Source organism: Mytilus edulis, chromosome 4, assembly GCF_963676685.1.
Source record: "Mytilus edulis chromosome 4, xbMytEdul2.2, whole genome shotgun sequence".
NCBI lineage: Eukaryota > Metazoa > Mollusca > Bivalvia > Mytilida > Mytilidae > Mytilus > Mytilus edulis.
The window spans coordinates 29,752,004-29,776,051 of record NC_092347.1 but is presented as its reverse complement, the minus strand read 5'-3'; the positions used below and the strand labels follow the sequence as shown (position 1 = coordinate 29,776,051).

General features: G+C 32.5%; 2 protein-coding genes across 9 annotated transcripts in view; both read left to right on the top strand.

Annotated features, from left to right (window-relative positions):
* LOC139519385 (E3 SUMO-protein ligase PIAS2-like) overlaps positions 1 to 7,088 on the top strand; it is a 34,226-nt gene extending 27,138 nt beyond the window's left edge. For all 8 annotated transcript variants that reach the window (XM_071311411.1, XM_071311408.1, XM_071311409.1 and 5 more), the window contains 2 exons: positions 1,504 to 1,658; positions 2,757 to 7,088. In XM_071311411.1, coding sequence (XP_071167512.1) covers positions 1,504 to 1,658; positions 2,757 to 3,421 — 820 coding nt within the window. In that variant the 3' untranslated portion in view covers positions 3,422 to 7,088. The remainder of the gene's footprint in view (positions 1 to 1,503; positions 1,659 to 2,756) is intronic.
* An 11,329-nt stretch (positions 7,089 to 18,417) lies between these two features.
* LOC139519386 (myocyte-specific enhancer factor 2C-like) overlaps positions 18,418 to 24,048 on the top strand; it is an 84,713-nt gene continuing 79,082 nt past the window's right edge. Inside the window, exons 1-2 of the mRNA XM_071311413.1 lie at positions 18,418 to 18,736; positions 18,971 to 19,045. The gene's annotated coding sequence lies outside the window, so the exon portion shown is untranslated. The remainder of the gene's footprint in view (positions 18,737 to 18,970; positions 19,046 to 24,048) is intronic.

Genomic DNA, 24,048 nt, shown 5'->3' with positions numbered 1-24,048 from the left:
CTAAAATTATTATATTAAGTATTGTGCAATAGCAAGTCTTTTCAATTGCACAGTATTGCGCAATGGCAAGAAATATCTAATTGCACAATATTGTGAAATAGCAAAAAAAATTTTAATTAGAGTTATCTTTCTTTGTCCAGAATAGTAAGCAAGAAATATCTAATTGCAAAATATTGTGCAATAGCAAGATTTTTTTTTAATTGGAGTTATCTTTTTTTGTCCAGAATCAACTTAAATCTTTGTTATATACAATATACAATGTATATTCACTTTTTACTACCAACTGATAAATTAAAATAATCTTTACCATTCAGTGATAACAAGCAGTTTTTTTACATTTTAATATTTTATGATGTATTTAAAAGAGTAGTTATTGTTGCAAACTCCATTAGAAATTTGAATTGATATCAGTTTTGGAAAAAGGGAAACGGGGATGTGAAAAAAAAGGGGGGGGGGGGTTTAAATTTTTCTCATTTCAGATTTCATCAATAAAAAGAAAATTTCTTCAAACATTTTTTTGAGAGGATTAATATTCAACAGCATAGTGAATTGCTCAAAGGCAAAAAAAAATAATTTTAAGTTCATTAGACCACATTGATTCTGTGTCAGAAACCTATGCTGTGTCAACTATTTAATTTTAGATTTAAAAAGTTTGAAGAAGAAATCTTTAATTGATTTGTAAAATCTTGACATTTGTTTTGTGTAAAAAAAAAACATGTAATGTCAAAAATTGTATCACAATCCAAATTCAGAGCTGTATCACGCTTGAATGTTTTGTCCATACTTGCCCCAACTGTTCAGGGTTCGACCTCTGCGGTCGTATAAAGCTGCGCCCTGCGGAGCACCTGGTTTAATTTATGTCATGATAAATATACTGAATCATAACAATATTCATTTTAAGAACTTTTATTTACAGGTTTTAGCCTCACAAGCCTTCTGTTTCTAATATGACTTCTGCTGTTTCACATACAATATGACTTTTGTTTCACATACAATATGACCTTCTGTTTCACATACAATATGACTTTCTGTTTCACATACAATATGACTTCTACTGTTTCACTTACAATATGACCTTCTGTTTCACAAACAATATGACCTGCTGTTTCACATACAATATGACTTCTGTTTCACATACAATATGACCTTCTGTTTCACATACAATCTGCATTTTCACATACAATATGACTTCTGCTGTTTCACATACAATTTGACCTTCTGTTTCACATACAATCTGCTGTTTCACATACAATATGACTTCTGCTCGTTCACATACAATAGGACTTGTGCTGTTTCACATACAATATGACTTGTGCTGTTTCACATACAATATGACTTCTGCTGTTTCACATATAATATGATTTCTACTGTTTTACATCCATGGTATGATAATCTTGACAACAAAATAACAATTCTGAACTTGATAATCCTATTAAAAAACAGCTTACAATTGATAAATATTGCAAAGATGAAAACTAACATTTTTTGGCCATATGTTTTCAGGTTATTTGTAGAAATTTTGAAGCAAGCACCTGATGTTGATGAGATTCAGTTCAATCAAGATGGTAATTGGTGTAGACTTAACCAGAAGAAAGAAACACATGTGATATCTAGTCCTGTCATAAAAAATACACGACCTGCAGCTTCAGAACCAAGTGGTTAGTACAGGGGAAATGGTGCAATACTGTGGATTAAATTTTTTTCGGGGTGAAGGAAAACTTGCATGTTTCTGGACATTTAATTTCGCATTTTTATGGCCCCGCAACGAAGTACCCTTGTTCGAAATTCTATCATTCCGAAATTCCGTCATTCTGCAACAAACCATTATACAGAGTTTTTTTCTAAACGCCTTCAGTTATTGGGCTGATTTTTGGTTTGTGAGTTAACCATGATGAGTTACAGATCAAGTTTAAGTTTTGTTCCGCTTCGCTAATTTTTGCCGAAATTATGGGCTTGGACTTTGATAAATTGTTGAAAATAACAGTAATACAAACTTTTTTCCTAAACACTTTCAAATATTGGGCTGAATTTTGGTATGTGAGTTACTCATGATGAGTTACAGATCAAGATTAAGTTTTGTTCCTCTCCATTAATTTTTGTCAAAATTAAGGGTTTACAACTTTGAAAATTGTTGAAGATCACAATTATACAGACTTTTTTTCTATAGGCCTCCACATTTTGAGCTGAGTTTTTTTAACAGTTAATTTATAGTTATGAACATATCAATGTGAGACTACCGTCATGTTTTTGTCCACATGTGTTATTGAAATTGCAGATTTTTCAACTTTTTGAGACAGGGCCATTCGTGTCCTTTTACACATCTAGTTTCAGAAGTCTAAAGCTTCAGAAAATTTGTTTTTCATTGAAGATTGAATTTTCTGGTTCACCTTTACCCACCAAATCCCCCCAAAATGGTATTTAATGAATAATAATGAATCCACAATATGGCATATCTTTACTTAAAAAAACTTCCACCAGATATTAACTTGCATATTAGAATAACATGTATTTACCAACTAATTAATGAGAAAGATAAACATAAGAGTGCTGATGGTGGCTTAGTTTGAATTCCAACAGTGTTCATGTAGGGTATAGAAAATGTACAATTTGTTCAATGTTACATTGAAAAAAATAGTGTCTTTATATAGTATTCACTTTTTTACGAACTTTAGTAATAAAATACATATTGAAAGAATTTTACTCAATTCACAATGTTTTTGTTTGAGAAAATAAACTATTTGTATGTTTTTGTTCAGGTGCCTCCCCTGAAAAGAAGCCTAAAATGGACGTGATTGATCTGACCTGTAGTAGTGATGAAGAGGATGAAGAAGAACCCAGAACACCACAGCCAGCTCCATCAAACACAAGTTCTAGTAGTCCTCGGGTAATCAGCCTTGATTCTCCTACTCCTGTGCATTCTATGATCTCATCCGATTCACCCATGTTGTCGTCACCTGGGTCAAATATTGGATCACCGTCATCTGCGTCAAGTTCTGGATTGGGATCACCTATGTCAAACAAGGGACTATCTCCAGCAAAGTCTCCGTACAGACCTTCATCTGTGGCCCACTCACTTTCTCCTGTGTCATCAGATGGAACTATCCCTAATCCTCCATCACCATCCATACCAATAGTACCACCACCACCATTAACATCACAGAGACCACTTAGTTTCCCTACAGACTTTCCTTCACAGACTAATGCACCTTTACAATCACCACTGGGATCTAGGATATCTCCGATCACACCTCCAACTTTCCCTGTTCCTATGTATCCCCCTTACTCTCTTCCAGCACCCATGCCACATCAGCCACCACCATACAACCATTCTTCAAGTATGAACAATTATGCTCCAGAGTTAGACAGAGAAATTGAAGACTTTATTCGTGGAATTGTGTGGGATAATTCAAGTTATCGGTAATATAATGTTATAATGGACCACAACGATTGGTGTCGCATCAACTTGTAAGTGTTGAACAATGGTGGGCTTTCCATTCCATAAAGTATTGTGTAGGTATTGTTTGACAAATTAACGAGAAACCTTAACTGAGAAATAATTTTAAAAATGTTTTACCTTTGACAATTGATTTTCAGTTCTGTTGGGAACAGAGTTTTAAATCAAATGTGAAATGGTCAATTTACAACAAACTAGTGCTGTTTAAAAAACATTTTTCATTTGTATTTAAGTCTGTACATAGTTAAACACTTTAAATTATTTTTTGTAAATTTTGTTATGTATTTTGTTTATGTAATAGCATTAGCATCTGAAAGTTTGATTAACTACACAATACTACAGTCACACTGGATACACATGTTTTACAAATTCAGGGATATATCATTTTTTTACATATATACATGTCATTATATCATTTTTTAATACAACTCTATAAATTTTATCAAAAAATATTGGCAATTCAAAATTCTTTTTATGTTTTAACATTCTTTTAGAATGACATTTTTTAGAACACAAATTTTACTGTTATCATTTTTAAACTAGATACAAGCTATGGTGTACTTATAAAGGGTTACAATTGTTTGTGTATGTTCTTCTAGCAGTGAATATAAGAGGGTATTTTTTTCAGTTGTAAATTTGATAATCTACTTTTTAGATTTCAACTGTTTTAAAGCCAATGTTTCAGCTATATCTAACAAAATTTTATTTAATGAAATATTTTTCAAATAACAGATATTTATTTTCATTCTTGTTGGGTAAGAGGAACCTGTCATGATATTTGCCTTTGTTTTACATTTTACACTGTTAAAGTTGTTACAAATAAAACAGTTAGATTAATCAAGAAATAAAGAATTGCTTTGCTACTCCTTTATGTAATTATTTTCTAGAAAAAGCCTAATAACACAAATTTCACTTTTTAATTTTTTTTTATAAAGCAAACATGAAATTGAAGATTTTCTGTTCAAGATAAATTTTACCATGCCATTTGAAAGATATCACAGTTCTCAACTCAAGATAGTTACATTTTTAAAAAATTAAAAGAGAGAGCCATGTTTTTACTTTTCAGTATTTGAACATTGAACTGATGTGAAAAAAGAGAATACTTTTGGCGATTATGTAAAATTCATTTCTCTCATTTATTAAAAGTGATTTTGTAAAACTTTTATAGACTAATATTTGAGGTATCTCTAGTAGTTTACAAAAAATTCTTACAATTTTAACCAATATTTATTTGGGCTAGACTCTTTTTTGTTGTTCATATAGATTTAAACATGTTTCTGTCTATTGATGACAAGAATTGGAAGAAGATACTTATACCACTGTAATTTGTAATTTTTTTTTCTATAATACTTGGTTAAATATCAACATGTCAAAGAAGCAAACTTTATACATATGATAATGTAATATGTATTTATTTATTTTAATAAGTAAATAGATATTTATTACTTTTTATGGTTTAGGGACCAATAGATTATTCATATTAATAATGACTGCAGAATTAAAAACAAATGGTAAAATCATCACAAACAATAGGTTCAGAGTTCATGAAGAACACTGGGTCTACAGTCAATAACATTCAAAAAGTTTGTCATACCAGTAAGGGACGACATCAATAGATCGATGTAGGATAAAAAACTTAAATTAAATAGTTTTGGGGGGGTTCAACATTGCTGCAAGTTTTGTTAAACTAAAATCGATTTTACATATATCCCTATAGGTGAATCAATTTTCCCCAAATTAAATTAAAAGGGGGAAAAAACTATGTGAATTAAGTTTTTTTTATCCTTCATTGAACTTTTGATGACGTCCTTAAATGAGATTATCACTGGACCAAATGTCCAATTAAAATTTAGGAAATTGGTATTTAAATAATAATTGGTTGCCCAGTGAATTTTGATAAGATCAGTATATAATAATTGTTTCTTGAACCAAGTGTTCATTATCAACAAGCACCTTTATTTTGTTTTGTTTCTTAATTAATAATTACTAGCAATAAAGAGCTATGCTCTATTAAGTTTCAAATGGATGCCTTATAAAGACTATTCTTATTGAATACATGGGATTTTGTTTGTTGAGCAAGTGTTTGTACTATAATGTAAAAATGAGGATAAATTGAAGGGAGCAAATTTGCATGTTTGAATTTTTATGGAAAATAGAAGAACTCAGAAACATTATCACAATATTTCAGCAATATCTCATTTTTTTTTAGTTTTCAAAATATTATTTATTTAAATACACCTTATTGACATTTGGAAATCTGATTCACTTGACCAGATAATCTGTCACACTTGAACTTTTGAGGTCATACAACAATCATTTTTCCATTGTGGCGTCAGATATTTTCTTTTATGATGTCAAAATTTTACAGGAACTTTCATGATAGCCAATAATGGCGGACAAATAGCCTTAAGGTGTATTTACAGCCTTACTGATTCATATATTTTTTAAAACAAGCTATTTTCTTCACATGTTGGTGTGACAGTATTGTTAAAACAATTTTTGTGTATCTATCTGTTATATTTCTGTTATTGTTAAAAAAAATGACGTAATAACCTAATGGATGGTTTATTGACATTCCTGATTTCCTCGGATTAAACTGGTTAAGAAGACTAACAGGACTAATAATTCCAAGGTAATAGAGATGCATGTCACAGTTCAGTTATTTCACAGCATGTTTTGTTAAACAGTGCATATTTGCTCTTATGTAAAATCATATAGTAGTCTCCCTCATGTCCATTAATCATCCATTAGGATCCTATATATGAAAAAAATGTTCACCCTCTTCCATATTTTTTCTAATTTTGCATTTGTTTAAAAACTTTTTTTCATAATTGTTTGAAGTAAAGAATTCAATTCTTTAAAGAAATAAAATTTTATCACTTGAATTTTAAAATTGATTTCAGTTAGTGGGGTAAGAACTTAACATTTTTTATTTATTATGACCTTAATTGTAAAAATGTAAAAGTAAAAAGTGATGATATCAGATTCATTACCTATCATGTATTGATCCATATGGTGTAAGTCTCATTGACATTCATCACATAACTTTGATTGTACATTTTCACATTAAGGAGGATATTTTATTTGCAGTATTTATGTCTCCCATAACATTAAAAACATTGATTTAACCAAAAACCAATTAATATAACCTGTATTATAGAAGCCAAACATGAACTGAATCTACAATAAATCATAAAAAGTTATTGGTATTCATCACTTACATAATAATTGTGTAATTACTAACAATTCTATGTAATGAATCCAGTTCTTTATTCACATCAGTTTTATCTTCATCACTGTAAAATTTCATGTACATCTCATTAAAATCATCCATTTTTTATGGTCAGCATTTTTTCGTTTTAATTTCTATAAAATCATATATGCAGCAATCCAAGTGTTTGTATTGTTTTGTAAATGTGGATATTTATAGTTACGTAATGTTATATAACTTCATCTTTAATGTGACAAGAACATTTAAATCATAATCCAAATTTATTTATTTATTTCTCATTTAACTTGTCACAAAACGTGAGAAAGATTGTTCTAAGAATGATAGATTTTATGTGAATGTTAATTTGTATATAATTGTACATAAAAGTTGTTCAGAGTCATGGTCATTAAATTGTTGAAGCTATTTAGTTGTTTGTTTTCTTCCTTTAATTATAAAATCCTACTACAATAGTAGAAAAAACTAATTTCACCAGCCCAGTAGTCAACACTTCGGTGTTGACATGAATATCAATAATGTGGTCATTTTTATAAATTTCCTGTTTACAAAAGTTAGAATTTTTCGAAAAACTAAGGATTTTCTTATCCCAGGCATAGATTACCTTAGCCGTATTTGGCACAACTTTTTGGAATTTTGGATCCTCAATGCTCTTCAACTTTGTACTTGTTTGGCGTTAAAAATATTTTGATATGAGCGTCACTGATGAGTCTTATGTAGACGAAACGCGCGTCTGGTGTACTAAATTATAATCCTGATAACTAATTAGAATACTCCAGATAAATAAGTAGGACTGATATAATCTGAAACTCCTTACCATCAATATATAAGATGGTAAAACAGAATCAAATCTAGGAGATAAACATTAGAGCAGACAAGCACTGATTTGTTTATTACTAATATGTTTATTTGTTTAACCACAGACATCCAATTGCTGAGCAGGATCAAATGAAGTATGAGTGGCACATGCTTATTTAAAATTCTGCTTCAAAAAGTAAAACAGACCAAACAGTCAGGAAATTTTTTAGAAATAATAGATGATTTCATCTATATAATCAGCTAATTTCAGTGTTGGCATGTATTTTATATATACATTGTATCTTCAGAATTTTTTATCCGACCACAAGTAAACTTTCATATATGGGATATGAAACTTTACATATGTTGATTCATGTTTAAACCTATTTATGAATAGAGACAGCTATACTAATTGTCAAAACTTTAACATGACAAGTTCATCTATAATGGCCTGAGGGAGGAAAATGGGAAAGTTTTCAGATTCCACCTTGAGTAAGCCTTTACCAATTTTTTGAACATTTGGTTAATAAGGACCACTTAACAGAAATCAGGATTCTTTTGTTTATGATGAAAGCATTAAGTGGTCTGTCCATTGGTTGCAAGGAGTACCAAATGTTTATAATAAATCATGAAATTATTATGCAACATAACAGGGCATGAGTGTAGCAGAATGTGAGACATAGGGATACTAATCTGGTGACAGGAAAGGTGGCAAAACTATTTGTAAAAAGTATTGTATGTCTAAAGGTAGAAAAGCTTGGTACCCCTAATTGTGTATGTAAAGAAGCTTAGATCTGTCATGTTTCTTTGTCCTTAATCTCATTTTCATAGTTCAGCAGCTTCTGAAAACACTATAGTTTTATATCACATGAGTAACATGACAACTGCATTTAGTATAAAGATTTGTTCCAAGATTTTCTTTCACCTCAATTCATGGATATGTGACCAAGGCTATGCTTTTTTGTTGTCAAGTCCTTGTCGTGTATACTATACGCAAAAGTTAAAATATATGTGGTGAATGAAAATAATTCTAAGGTGTACATGTCTGTCTGACCGGGTTAAACTCATTTGCATATTTGAGTAACTTGCAATTGACAGATCAAAGGTCTATTTTCATTTTATTTCTTGATCAGTAATCAAGGCTATGTTTGTTTGTTGTCAAGTCCTTATATAGGACATTATTGGCAATAGTTCTATTATACTTAGTGAATTAACTGATTGTTGAGGGTGGTAAAGGGTTATTTTCATGCAACGTGATCACCGTTTTTTATTTCACGATCAACGTGTTTTTACTTTTTTATTTCACGTTCAGTCGTGCAAGACGGGTGCCTCGTTCAACGTGTTCTGCTTATTTAATTTTACGTGCATCGTGTAAAACAAAGAGTTAATATATAAAAGAAGACAGTAACTCGGTCACAAAAGGTTCAAATAAAAGTATTTATTTTTCGTGCAACGTTCATTACAGAAATTATTTCACGTTCAACGTGAAATTATGTCTTATTTCACGTTTTTTTTCGTGCAAGCACCCCCCCTTTACCACCCTCATTGTTACATGTTTATTGCTGTCCGACAAAGTTGACCTCATTTCCATATTTAAGTAAGTGTTGCAATTGACAGCTCTTGATGTCCAAGTTATCTTTTTCTCACGGTACAACACTTTCATTTTCCGAACTGATATCTAGTTTCTATATAAAATTATTTTTATAAATGACATACACTATTTTTATTTTAAATTTGATGTATGGAATGCTGGAAAGGTGTTTATGTCTGTCGGTCAATCTGACATTGACCACCTTTTAATTGATCATTGATAATGTGTAAAAGTGTACGTGAGACCAGTAGTTAGCATCAATGAACAACAGATACTTAAACAGAAAATTATTATGGTGCCCACTGTTCAAATCTTTTGGATACTAGTTCATGTAAAAGGTTACTAGTAAAGAAGGAAATTTCAAAACACAATATGCAGTAACCCTAGATAACTGGACGTAAGAATACAATGCACTCAGCCTCCATATCATTAGATTTGTATGCTTCTTGCCCTCCAAACTCTACTGTTCCTGTGGGAAAATATCTTCCACCACGTACTAGTGTTCTTACTTAAGATGGCAACAACCTCAGTCTGACATTCGCTTTGAATGAATTCAAACATTCCTGTTTTGAAATTCTGTAATCATACCATTATCAGGGTTATTGTCAATCCTGTTATACATGAGAGGGATTTAAAAAAAAGCACCTAAATATGTAAGAACACTCCAGTTTAATAAAATAATCGGTTATCTAATAATTCGTTGCACTTCAGTGTTCCTGTTGTTCCTTTGTTTTCCTCTTATAGTTGATGTGTGTCACTTAGTTTTAGTTTGTTACCCGGATTTGTTTTCTCTCAATCGCTTTTAGACTTTTTAACAGCGGTATACTGCTGTTGCCTTTATTTAGTTGTTTAAGAATACACATATCTCATGATTTTTACATCAAGTAGACGGTGCTATTTAAACCTCCAAGAAAATATCTTTTTGTAATTGACCATGTACAGTTGAGCGGTGAATTTTGTACAAGACATATTAGATTTATTAAGTTGGGCTTATAGATGCAAGAACTACTATGACGACATACACTAGTTTCTCTTAAGCTAAATCTAGGTAAAGTTAAATATTTGTGAATCTCTACCTTACTTTCACTTAGTTGAGTTAATATAATTCCAGTCCTGACAAATATGAAGAAAAAAAATATCAAAGAAATCAAGGCTATATTTTACTTTTAATAAGGTCATTATTTAAAGTTTCAGTAATGAATATTTCCTACATTTTACCTTGTAACTTTTTGTGAGAAAGTCGATCATCCATCAAAATCTTTAACATACTTCTTTGCATGTCGGGTTTAGGTCTCTGTTCCAATGTTTGGGGAATGCTTTTCTTTTGTGTATCATGTTTCATTAATAAACTTTTCACGTTTGTAAGACAGATCAGTTAAGTTTCATTTAGAAATTAGTGTGTGTATCATAAGAAAACTTCTGAAATATCTCAGTAAATGTTCTTATCTTTTAACATCTTGGCTCCTGTCGACATCAACGTCGGAAATTATGTTGTCACTTTCTGTTTCTTATTCTTGACCTTTTTGATAGTTCAGACCCTTTATATTCGAAGTCTTTACTTTTTGGGATTAACTGTTTTGTGTATTATTGAATATTAAGTCATCTGTGAACTCCATTCCCACACCTGCTCCAAGTTGAGGCCTGTCATTCTGTAACAAAGATGTTCTAATTACATGTATTTGAATTTATTCTGATAATTTTCCTTAAACGATGTTTAGTGTTTTCAGACCAGTTTTCAATCATTATGTTCTTGAATTTTCCTCGCAGTTCGTTTTTTTTGTAATTTTGGTACCTTTTCTGTTGTTGGTGATGGTTCCATATCATCACGAGATTAAATTCTGATGTTATTTACCCTCATACACGTTATTTATTCTTAAATGATTCTCTCCATATGCTACTGCATTTGCTGATAATTTAGATACACTATTACTATACCAGTGTTCACATGGACATTCTGGTCTGATTGCAAAGTTTCCATTACTATCTCTTGTAATGTAGTAATACAAAAAGGCATTTTCTGGAATTTTGGGTGATTTTCCCTCATTAATGACAAAGTTTCCAGCTGACAAGATAAGAACTACGATCTGAATCTCGCTTTGTTCTATGAAGGTCATCAGGTTGTCCTATCACCTTTTAATCGCCTATATTTGGCTTCTTAAAAGATCTTAAAAGAAAACGATTTCAAATCAAATCGAACATTGATAAAGTACTGTGTTAGTCGTCAAAGCATTTATTTAAAATAGCCTTTAAACACTGTCATTATCGTGTAAATAGTTTGGACTAGTAATGTTAAGATAATTCTTAGAATTACAAGATTATATATTCGTTACAAAAATACGTCACTGTTTGTTATGTCCAGTGCTGTCTGTTGTTGACGGTATATGTTGGCTGTTATTCTGTGTTTTACATGTATCGACTATTACATTATTTATTTGTGTGTTTCTCTGTGATGAGTGTTCTTGCGCTTCTTTGTGTTATTTCTGTCACATAGTATTGTTATTTTAGCGATATATTTAACATTAACATATAAGCTGGAGGTTTGGCTTGCCATAAAACCAGGTTCAACCCATTTGTTTTCTAAAAATGCCATGTACCAAGTCAGGAATACGGCAGTTGTTATCAAATAGATCGTTTCTATGTTCTCGTATGTTGGCGTTTATTTCGTTGCACTTCAGTGATTCTGTTGTTCCTTTGTTTTCTTCTTCAAGTTGATTTGTTTCAATCGGTTTTAATTTGTAACCCGGATTTATTTTCTCTCAATCGATTTATGACTTTTGAACAGCTGTAAACTACTGTTGCCTTCATTTATCATTTTTCAGGCTTTCGGAATTGTTAAATTTTCAAAAGATGTTGACAATTTTTGTTTTTTTTCTCCTCAAATCCATGGAACTTCATACAAGTCTGATCTATTGAGGTTTCATCTGACTTTTAACGTTTTTGTGTTTCATTGGACAATGCTAAGTTTTTCCGGCATGGTCTATTTCTCAGATACTTTCAGCATAAGACCCACTTTATTTTGTGAAATAAATGGTTTAAGGTGTACACGTCTGTTTGGCAGATTTCAGCTGACCATGATCTCATTTTCATGGTTCATTGGTCAATGTTTGGGTACAATATAGTTATGTCTGTTTCTTGTATTCTGTAAGCAATAGGTCAACTTTGTTCGGTGTTTGGATGGATTACATTGTGTTTATGTTGTCTGACGGGTTCATCTGATCATCACATCATTTTAAAGGTTAATAGGTATATGTTCAATTTTATTATACCCCCGCTTTGAAAAAAAGGGGGGTATACTGTTTTACCTCTGTCTGTCCTTCCGTCAGTCCATCAGTCTGTCAGTCAGTCCGTCCGTCCCATGAATATTTTTCGTCGCATTTTTCTCAGGAACTACAATATAAGGATTTCTGAAATTTGGTTTCAGGGTTTATATAAGTCTGCTACACCGTTTGATGCCTTTTCAGATTCATGACTCAAAAACTTCCTGTTTACCGAACACTTGTATTATTTTACACATGATAACCAAGTTGAAAATTTTCGTCACATTTTTTCTCAGGAACTACAATACAAGGATTTCTGAAATTTTGTTTCAAGGTTTATATAAGTATGCTATACCGTGTGATGCGTTTTCAGATTCATCACTCAACAACTTCCTGTTTACCGAACACTTGTACTATTTTACACATGATAACCAAATTGAAAATTTCCGTCACATTTTTCTCAGGAACTACAATACAAGGATTTCTGAAATTTGGTTTCAGGATTTATACAAGTCAGCTATACCGTGTGATGCGTTTTCAGATTCATCACTCAACAACTTCCTGTTTACCGAACACTTGCATATTTTTACACTATTAAAATTATCCACTTGCGGCGGGGGTATCATCAGTGAGCAGTAGCTCACAGTTTCACTTGTTTAAATGTTCAGTTGAGACCAGTCTCTTCATTTTTAGAAACCTACTGCACAACCTGTCAGTTTGATTTTTTTTTTGTCCATTTGTTTTATTTGTGTCGAATCAACAATCGTGTTTTGGGATATTGAACAACTTGTTGCTTTGATTTGCTTTTATATGGACATTAATCGTTTACATGGTTACTCTCGTTTCATACCTGGCCGCCACACATTCAATCAGATACATATAATCCTTATGATAATGGTATTATAATTCTCTGATTCAAGAAGGACAATGAGTGTTTGTAGCATGTAGGATTAGAAGTCCATTTAACTAGAACATTCATAAAAATAAAATACTGGGAAACTATTTTGTATCCACATAATTAATGATGCTTTTGTCAATAAAGACAACAGTAGTATACCGCTGTTCAATAGTATGTTTTTTGAAAATCTTTATTGATTTACAAACGTGTACAAAAGACTCCTCTTCTGTATACAGTTCCTAATTTAACTTTCATAAATTGCGTTACGCCTGCAGCCCGAGCTTCCTCCTTAATTGCGTTTCGATCATAAAGAAATATAAAATACTGAGTTTCATTCACGCATATCATTGTTTTAAAATGAGGGGCCTCTGTGGTCGAGTGGTCTAAGTAGTTACTACTGTGATCACAAGCCAGGCAACACTGAGGTTGTTAGTTCGAACCCTGCTCGTGCGGGAGTACTCGACTTCAATCTTTATTGACTAGATTGTCATTTTTCCTATCTAAGGTCGGTGGTTTTCTTCGGGCTTCCTCCAATAAAAACTGGCCGCCACAAAATAGCGCAAAAGTGGTGCTTAAAAGTGGCGTTAAAATCTCAAACATCAAATCAAATCAAATCATTGTTTTAATTGGGTTATTGGTAAGGTGTTGAGTCCTGGCCAGTGGATACAAGCATATATTTTTTAAGTCAAGATAAACAAAGCATATACTGTATTTTAAGATGAAGTATATGTTAAATGCATTATGATTCTCCTTTCGTCCCTTCTTATTACATTCATTTACAAAAGTCGTTTATTTTCAGGAGTTAGAGATGTCCCCCATGGAAATAGTCCTTCAGGAAATCGATATAACGGATGAGTTTGACGAAGTCCTTGACCTAACTATGTAACCATGTGTTGTAATTGACTTTATTATGATCTATTACGATGTAACATATGGGCCTGTCTGTATAATCTGTTTGGTTGGTTGATAACATGCTTGTATATTATAAAATGTTGATTATGACTTATTTTCTCGAGTTATCGCCCTTTGGATGATTATTCTATATCAATATGTTGCCATGAAATATAAGAAAGCATCATAGTGTTCAGTTTCAATTAACTTTGCCACATATTTATATACCCCGTCCATTTTGACTACATTAGTCTCTAAATTGGGATGGAGGGAGGGTGGGAAGTTTTGAGCTTAATATTTCAATGACAAAGTCATACGTTTATATTGTTAAAGACCTAAATGTCTTCTGTGTGTTTTTGTATTGTTAGGTTCTGGCTGTATCATTGACATGCCCCCACATCAACATCCTGTATTCGTCCTGTTGTATTCATGTATCAGATGTAAAGGATTAGATAGGAGTAATCAACTACAAAGCCAATTGTAGATCAAATGAACTGTAAAGGAAGGCAATTCAATTGTTGATCGTGTCAACTATACAGACAAGGCAATTCAGCTGTTGATCATAGTAATGTAATTCAGTTGTATCACAACTGTAGCTTAACTGGGTGATTATCTTATGTTACAGGCAATGCAATTTGCATGTAGGGTCATCTTATCTTGACAAGCAGGTTAGTTAAATTGGCATTATATGTCAAACTTGCGTTCACTGATTTGACTTAAATTCTCATATTTGATTTATAACATACTTAAACGTATATCAAAATTATAATTAGTCAAAAATAAACAATTCACGATGTGCAGACTTGATAATATGTATCAACTTTTCGTGTGTATTTTAGTATAGACGCCAATTAAATAAACATCGAGATGACCTCCGATGACTACCGAAGGTTATAGAACCCGATATAAATGGAAAGTGAACTCGAGCAATTGGATTTTACTAGGTCTGTTTGATTTAACATTTTAGTTGTTATCTTAACGATACAGAAATGGAAATTCAACTATAAGATAAACTGAACGATACAGAAACTGTAATTCAACTATAAGTTGATTTGAATGATACGGTAACGGCAATTCAACTGTATGATGATCTGAACGATACATAAACGGTAATTCAACTATTAGATGATCTGAACGATTCAGAAACGGTAATTTAATTATAAGATCATCTGAACGATACAGAAACGGTAATTCTATTATAAGATGATCTGAACGATACTGAAACGGTAAATTTAACTTTTAGATGATCTGAACGATACAGAAACGGTAGGTAATCTTTAAGATTATCTGAACGATACAGAAACGGTTATTCAACTATTAGATGATCTGAATGACACAGAACTGTAGGATGATCTGATTGATATTTACCTTTTTGCCCTTGTTGAGCCGAGATCCTCCAAAGATGAAGCATAGGGTAATACAACCTAGTTAACCGTGTGCTTTCGCGAGGAGGCACTGTAGAAGTCTTGGATAGTATAGAGGCTGTGTACTGGCAGGAAAGTTTTACACACTCAACTTTCTTTTCACCCACAATCTGAATGATACAGAACCGTTTATTCAACTGTTAGATGATCATAACGATACAGGCATTGTAATTCAACTGGTCTTAATTATAAAGGCAACTCATGCAACTGTAAGTTGATATAAAGAAGAAGCTATAACTATCATCGTTATACCTATGAAAGAGTAAATCGAACTATACCTTGTTATCCTCGACTAGTTTAGTTTCAAGTAAGTGTTCCAAATCATATACCAGTAAGCAGTATATTTTGCATTAAAAAGAACTTAAATGACGAATAATAATATATGAAGTAAGCCGCCGATTCACGTTTACTAATGTTGCTGATCACGCACAAAGCTCTCTTTCCATGCTTTAATGTTGGAAAAAAACAAATCATCGCAGTATACATAAAGATAATTTTACTTAAAGGGGCTCAAATTCATGCTCACCGATTTGTTTCAAATTCTCATATTTGATGTACAACATATTAAAACTATATCCAAATGACAAAAAGTTTAAAATAAACAATCAACAATGTATGAGCTATATAAGATATATCAGCATTTCATGTGTGTCTTAGTTTAGACGCCATCTGATTAACCACCGAGACGACCTCCGAAGACTACAAGCGGTCATATAACCCAAAACACTATATATAAATAGGAATATAGCGACCACGTGTTTGATTTCATGTTTTAGGTTAAAACAATATGTTGATCATCAATGAATGAAAACAAAATTGTGGATCATATCAGTCAACGAAATGGCTAAACCCTTGTTTTACTTTCAATGTTAACATTATTTCCCTTAAAAATCATATGAAACGAGTTTCTTATAATTTTGATGTTATCGAAATTATTGAACCAATATACGGATACATACTAAACTAAGTCATGTATGTACGATTTTGATCTTTTACATTTATTTCGAATCTATAAAGTATTATAAACAAATACTACATCATTTAGTGCTTGAATATATTCAATAATTCAAGTTTGTTGCCGAAGTTTACCGGATCGTGACATTCATAAACAGTCAAGCATGTTAAAAAATAAGTGATTTAGAGAGCCATTGTAAACTTATTTTTTTATATATACTTACCATTCGTTTCTATTTGTCAGTTTAATTGTTCTCTAACAGTTGTTAAAGGGGCATTGACTACAAGATAAAAGAAAATTAAGAAATGACTTTTTTGGTTCAATGATTAATGATTGTGCAATAGTGAAATAATAATTCGCTTTTATCAGCCAATTTGGTTAAATTTTGCCAAGGTTAGCTAAGAAATATCTCTAATAAATTATGCACTTGCAAGTGAATAATTCGACATAATTGATACTTATTCATGTGACCTCTAATTTTATCTTTTAGCTGTAGACGGGTTACGCATGTATTCAGCTATTTAATTAAAAGTAAGAGAATGTCAACATTGAAAGTATTACAATGATGAACCATTCAGTTGACTGATTTGACACACAAGAAGTCTTTCTCATATAGTTAAAAACGATGATCAACACAACTTGAAATCAAACAGACCTAGAAATCCAATTGCACGTGGTAGTTGTCAATTTATATTAAGTTTATATGACCGGCGGCAGTCTTCGGAGGTTATATCGATGGTCAAATAACGCCTAGACAAAAATGCACACAGATTGTTGATAAATATCATCGAGTCCATGCATTGTTATTTGTATTTCAGACTTTTTTTTAATTTGGATATACGTTTTAGTATGTTATAAATCAAATATGAAAATTTGAGTCTAACCAGTGAACATGAATTTGACAGCTAATGCCTTTTTAAATGATTATTTGTATTTAATTTGTTCTTTTATAATCAGGTATTACTATTTACCATCCAGTACATGTTTGTTTACATTCTTTCATCACGATTTTCCCACTCGGTTTTGCGCTGTAAGGTGATCGAAATTCTAACTGATGGTCTCGTAGTTCAGGTCACTGCATTGAAGAAAATATCGGCGAATTAGTATACGAAAAGACAATAATTCAACAGCAGTACACTCTTGAAAATTTTGATAATATAAAGGATTTGTTTCTTCAAACATGTTCCCGTACAAGTTATCTAGTGAAACTTATTCATTTAAGTATATGATAAAACATGTACAACTTTTTTTATATGAAGTTTCATATTACTTTAATTGCTGAATACGCCTATTACATGCGTAGCCCATCTCCAGTTAAGAGACTAAATTGCAGTTCAAATGAATACGGATTAAAATGAGGTCGAATTATTCACTTGCAAGCCAATAATATGATCAGCGATTTTTATGGGCGTGTTTGACTAATTTAGTCGAAATTACCTGCTTAAAACGAAATAATTGTTTTTTCTTTTTCAAAATTCCGCTCTTATCAATACTTTAAACAAGAAGAACATAATTTTAAGTGTTTATCTAACTCGTACCCCTTTAATGTTGCAACTTAATGTGTCCTTAATTCATTGTTCGAAAACCGTTTCAGTCATTGTATTTTAATACAAAATGATTTAAAATGTGAATATAAAATTCTGACAATTGCAAACGTATGTATTAACAAAATTCGTTAAGTAACCGTCATGAAATATAAATCGCTTTGTCACGAGATGTGCGAAATCCAATGCATTACTTTTCTTGTCCACAAATGTTTATAAATATCGGTAATTTGTTCTGTAAATTGCTCCAGGAGGAAGTCCGATATTAACTGCAAGTTTAAAATGGATTTATATTGATCCAGAAAATTTTATATATCTAGTGGTTTAAGGTGAAATCAGGTCATTGATGACGCAAATACACAAACAAGCACCGCCAATCAAGATTGTGTTGTTACGCAAGAGAAAATAGTTTCTAAAAAATGACAAGATGCGTTATTGATACTTAAAGAAAAAAGTATTTTACGTTATATCCGGACAAACATCACTTTAAGAAATTACTTCATTACGGTTGGACAGCAGGTTCAACCCTGAAGCGTAATTAGTGTGCGTAATAATATACCGTTAATGTTCAACCTATATATACGATATAAATGTGTTTTCTCTTTCCTAAAATAGCACATCTCGGCGAATTTAGTGACAGTCGCAAGCAAAAATAGAAACAGTGAGGCTATTTTGGTTTTGATTATATAAGACTTAAGGTAAGAACATAACATTTTTAATACAATGTTTAAATTACGCTGCTCTTGAAAATAATTGGGCAAAAGTTCAAGAAACAAAATTTACCATTTTCAAACAACTTTTAAAAGTTTTTGGAAGAAAAATATTTCGGATCAAAGACAATTTTTTTGGACAATAATAAATTTCCAGTGATGTGCTTTACAAGTTATTTAATGGTTGTTGTGTATTTGGAAGGATTTGATGTTATTTTACAGGAATTCTTATATCAGCAAGAGGCGTTTTGCAGATTTTGTCGTCTGCTAGAAACGTGGAATCCATACAGAATTAAGGTAACTATTGCTTTATTTTAATTTTATGATACATTATGTACTGGTTTTTTGGAAAATTAAGTAGAATTGTAAGTTTCTAACTTTGATAATTAAACCCTAATGGCTTCTAGACAAAAACCGGGTCAGAATAGTCTGCGAGATAATTGATGTTAGTCAACTTAATGAAATTGGATAGAATTTGCGTCATCAACACGTCAAAAAGAATGGGTTGTCACTAGCAACAAATTACCAAGGTAATTGGTGCACCTTGTATCGGAAGATCAGCATGAAAATTGACTCTGGTAGTAGAAAAATCGTTGACATCTCTTAATGAGAGCCTTCCTGCTCAAAATGTGATCTGTGGCATACATTGATTTTACTTCTAATTGACGGCATTCAAAATATATATATATATATGTGTGTATTCTAAGTAATAAATCTAACAGGTGCCTTTAGAACCTAAGTAATTGAATTGTTTTAAATAGATGCACTTGACTAACTAAATGTAATCTAGAAATTAAGCAAAATGGTATAAATATGAGCTGTGCAGTTTACTGCAATCACGTATACCGGAATGACGTGCACAATGAAATGAAACCGTTTTTACAATTTATAGAATACAGTTTCAAGATTTACAAGACTGCAATCCACTATTAATGTAATCTACGATAGTTATTTCCTGATAAGCGAACGTGATACAAGTACAATTATTCTAATACGAAAAGAGGGTACATGGGGTAAAATATATGACTAAACAAGAGAAGAATAAAATCCAACATATAAAGACCCAGTCAAAGTGTATGAAACTTCTAAAAGCAGCTGATAATTTCTTTTCAGTTTAAGAAAATGATTGCATGTACTTGTACATTGTACAGATTTTACATGTTTTTATAAGGAAAGTTTTATTAATTGTAAATGACATTGCTTAAAGGGATAACATTGACACATTGTTCCACAATAATGACAATGTTGCCAAATTGTGTGAGTATGTAATACTTGTTTAAAGAAAAAAGAGAGAAACGTTGTACACTAAATAATACAGTGCTTATACAACGTGGTAAAGACGAGGGTAGATGCCATGCTGCAGGAGGTATAATTTAAATTGAAAGTGGTGGCATACTAGGGCAGATAATGGGTCTACTTGGGTATGAATTGGCCACTATCTGAGGCCTATGTGTACAATACTGAGATAGGGAGGACTAGTTTGTAGAACACTGAGGTTGAGAGGGTTAGTGATGGCATACTGCAGTCAGGAGGATAAATTGGACCACCGAATAAGTGAGGGATCGAGGGAGGGCTATTGGTAGCATACTGAGAGAGGGAGGGCTATCACTCAGAAGTGAATTGATAGTTGACTCAAAATAGGAAGTCAGAAGTGTTGAGATCTTTGAGGATTTTTTTCCCCTGTTTGACACAGAACATGTAATTAGGAGTGTTGCCATCTTTGAGGGAAGTGATGGTTGACGCAGAACATGTAGACAGAAAGAAGTGTTGCTAGCTTGGATGGATGTGATAGTTGGCTCAGAACAAGTAATTAAAGTGCTGTCATCATGAAGGAAAGTGATAGTTGACTCAGAACATGTAATCAGAAGTGTTGTCATCTTGGACGGAGGAGATAGTTGACTCAAAACAAGTCATCAAAAGTGTTACATTGTTGGAGGAAAGTGATAGTTGACTCTGGAAAAAAATAGTCAGAAGTGCTGTCATCTTCGAGCAAAAGATAGTTGACTCAAAACATGTGATCAAAAGTGCTGTCATCATGAAGGAGAGTGATAGTTGACTCAAAACAAATGATCAGATTTTTCTTCAACTGAAGTTATGCTATCTTGGAGTGAAGTGCTAGTTGACTAAAAACAAGTAATCAGAAGTAAAGCCATCTTGGAGGGAGGAGATAGTTGACACAGAATATGTAGTCAGAAGTGTTGCCAACGTCAAAAGAAGTGATAGTTGACTCATAACAAGTAGTCAGAAGTGTGATCATCTTTAGGAGGGAGTGATAGTTGACAGGGAACATGTGATCACATTTTAGAAGTGGTACCATCTTAGACAGAAGTGATAGTTGACCAAGAAAAAATAGTCACATCCTGTAGATTGATTGATTGTTGGTTGCTTAACGTCCAGTGGCAAATATTTCATGCATATTCAGGACAAGAACAAATTTACAATAAATACAATAGGTATGTTCTCATAATAGAGGCCATTTGGGATGATGGTCGGGGAAATTTAGACTGCCACTTGAAAATGAGGGTATGTTGGATAGGGACAGAAATTTTGCCTTGCAACAGGCCACCTACGGGCCCTCAAAGAGTTGTTGCAAGGGTTCTTGACGTGCAAAGAGCGTGGCACTCTCTTTACACGAGACATCGCATTTAATGTCCCCATTCTGACCAGACGTGACTGTGAACTAAATACATCCCGCACAGACAAACAGACACCCCACTTCGGCAAGCGTTTTCCTGCAGGTCCGGAGAAGACCAAGTGACCATATTTCTATTCCCCAGTCACCCTTGGGGGACACATCCTTTACAAAGTGATGATCAAATTTAAACATTGCCATTTTAGCTATTTTAAAATATTTGAATGAGGACACCAGGCTGTGTCATCTTTGATGAGCTGACAGTAAAATTTAGTTAGCTGAGAGTAATACCAGTCCATAGATTAACACTATGAATTTTCAAAATAACTCAAAAATAACCATTAAACATACCTGTTCAATTGAAAGAAATTATACCGTTACTGCGGATAAATACTTTTCCCCAAAAAAATAATGTCAAGAATGGTAACTGTAAAATATTTATTGTGTGTCAATAGTTTGGCTACTGGAATCCATTTTCATATCATATACGATACAATTCTAACTAAATATTTGATTATGTGACAAAAGTAATTATTTGTTTTTCCTGGGACATAATATTATATTAGGATTATGAAGGACTTTTATATAAGAAAAAAATCACTAACGTGCTACAGAATTACAATTTGTGTAACTTTTACTATTTATTGTATCAGTGGTGGATCCAGGGTGGTTCCAGGCTTTGACCCCCCCCCCCCCCCCCCCCCCCCCCCTTTTTGTACGATCTATGCTTTTGAATGGTTTGAACCCCACTTTTAAAAATGGCAATGTTTACTTGATAAATATTACTAGTATTCCCCAGCTTGATCGACATACACAGAAAATGGTGCTTTCATTTTATATGAATTTTGGTTCATTTAATTTTTTGAATACCATTCTGTTGTGGATTGGGAAAGTATTGTGTTTCTTCCACTCCTCGCAGACTTTTACTACCTTAATAATTATACCATTTACACATCAGAAACCTTCTTGATGATATTGAGATTCATACAAATATTCTGACTTGATGTTTTTATGTCAGTCCAGTCATATTAACTTGTCATGTGTGTCCACCTTAAGTATGTATGTAAATGTGACTTTTTAACCTTTGTTTACATGCTTTATTTTGACTTTTCTCTTATACATGATTTATTTAATACAAATAAAAACATCACATGTTTACTATGGTGTGCCTGTACTTTCTGAATAGTGATATGTTTGAGACGGATAGGACTAGAGGACTTTAAAGAACTGAAGGTAGCACTTCTGTTTATTAAAAGCCACATTTAGGTGCTACATTGAGTTTCATGCTTTAATGTAATAGTAAGGTTTAAGATTGGGCTTTGGCTTGAGGCATTCAGTGTGACTTCAGATACATTTAAGATAAGGGTTGAACTGTGTAAACCTTGCAAATTGAAAAATTAAAAGAAACAAAATAAACCAAGGTTAAAAGCATTATGTATGAGTTGGACAAGTAAAACATTTAACATTTTTATAATGTTAAGTTCTATTTTATTTCTGTGCGTCTGATCAATATCTACCCAATGACACATTTTTGTTGTCCAGCCTGCAATTTTTTTCTCACAGAATGACGATTTATAGCGTTGTCTGCAGCTTCACCATTTATTCTGTGATAAAAAAAATTCAAGCATCAATATTTTACTTTGTCAATTTTGAATGGACTATTTTAGCATGCTTGACAAAGGGTAGAGAGCTTATACCTTGTATACAGATGCCTTTATATGATACAAAGTTTCTGTCTGTCATAAGTCATTGACTTTAATTTCATTTACATGGTTCAACAGCTGCTTGAAAACAAATCTTACATGTTTAACCCCGCCACATTATTTATGTATGTACCTGTCCCAAGTCAGGAGCCTGTAATTCAGTGGTTGTCGTTTGTTTATTTGTTACATATTTGTTTTTCGTTCATTTTTAGCTCACCTGGCCCAAAGGGCCAAGTAAGCTTTTCTCATCACTTGGCGTCCTGCGTCCGTCATCGTCGTCGTCCGTCGTTAGCTTTTACAAAAATCTTCTCCTCTGAAACTACTGGGCCAATTTTTACCAAACTTGGCCACAATCATTATTAGGGTATCTAGTTTAAAAATTGTGTCCGGTGACCCAGCCAACCAACCAAGATGGCTGCCATGGCTAAAAATAGAACATAGGGGTAAAATGCAGTTTTTGGCTTATAACTCAAAAACCAAAGCATTTAGAGCAAATCTGACACGGGGTAAAATTGTTAATCAGGTCAAGATCTATCTGCCCTGAAATTTTAAGATGAATCGGACAACCCATTGATAGGTTGCTGCCCCTGAATTGGTAATTTTAAGGAAATTTTGATGTTTTTAGTTATTATCTTGAATATTATCATAGATAGAGATAAACTGTAAACAGCAAAAATGTTCAGTAAAGTAAGATCTACAAATAAGTCAACAGGACCAAAATGGTCTGTTGACCCCTTTAGGAGTTATTGCCCTTTATAGTCAATTTTTAACCATTTTTCGTAAATCTTAGTCATCTTTTACAAAAATCTTCTCCTCTGAAACTACTGGGCCAAATTAAACCAAACTTGACCACAATCATCATTGGGGTATCGAGTTAAAAAATTGTGTCCGGTGACCTGGCCAACCAACCAAGATGGCTGTCATGGCTAAAAATAGAACATCGGGGTAAAATGCAGTTTTTGGCT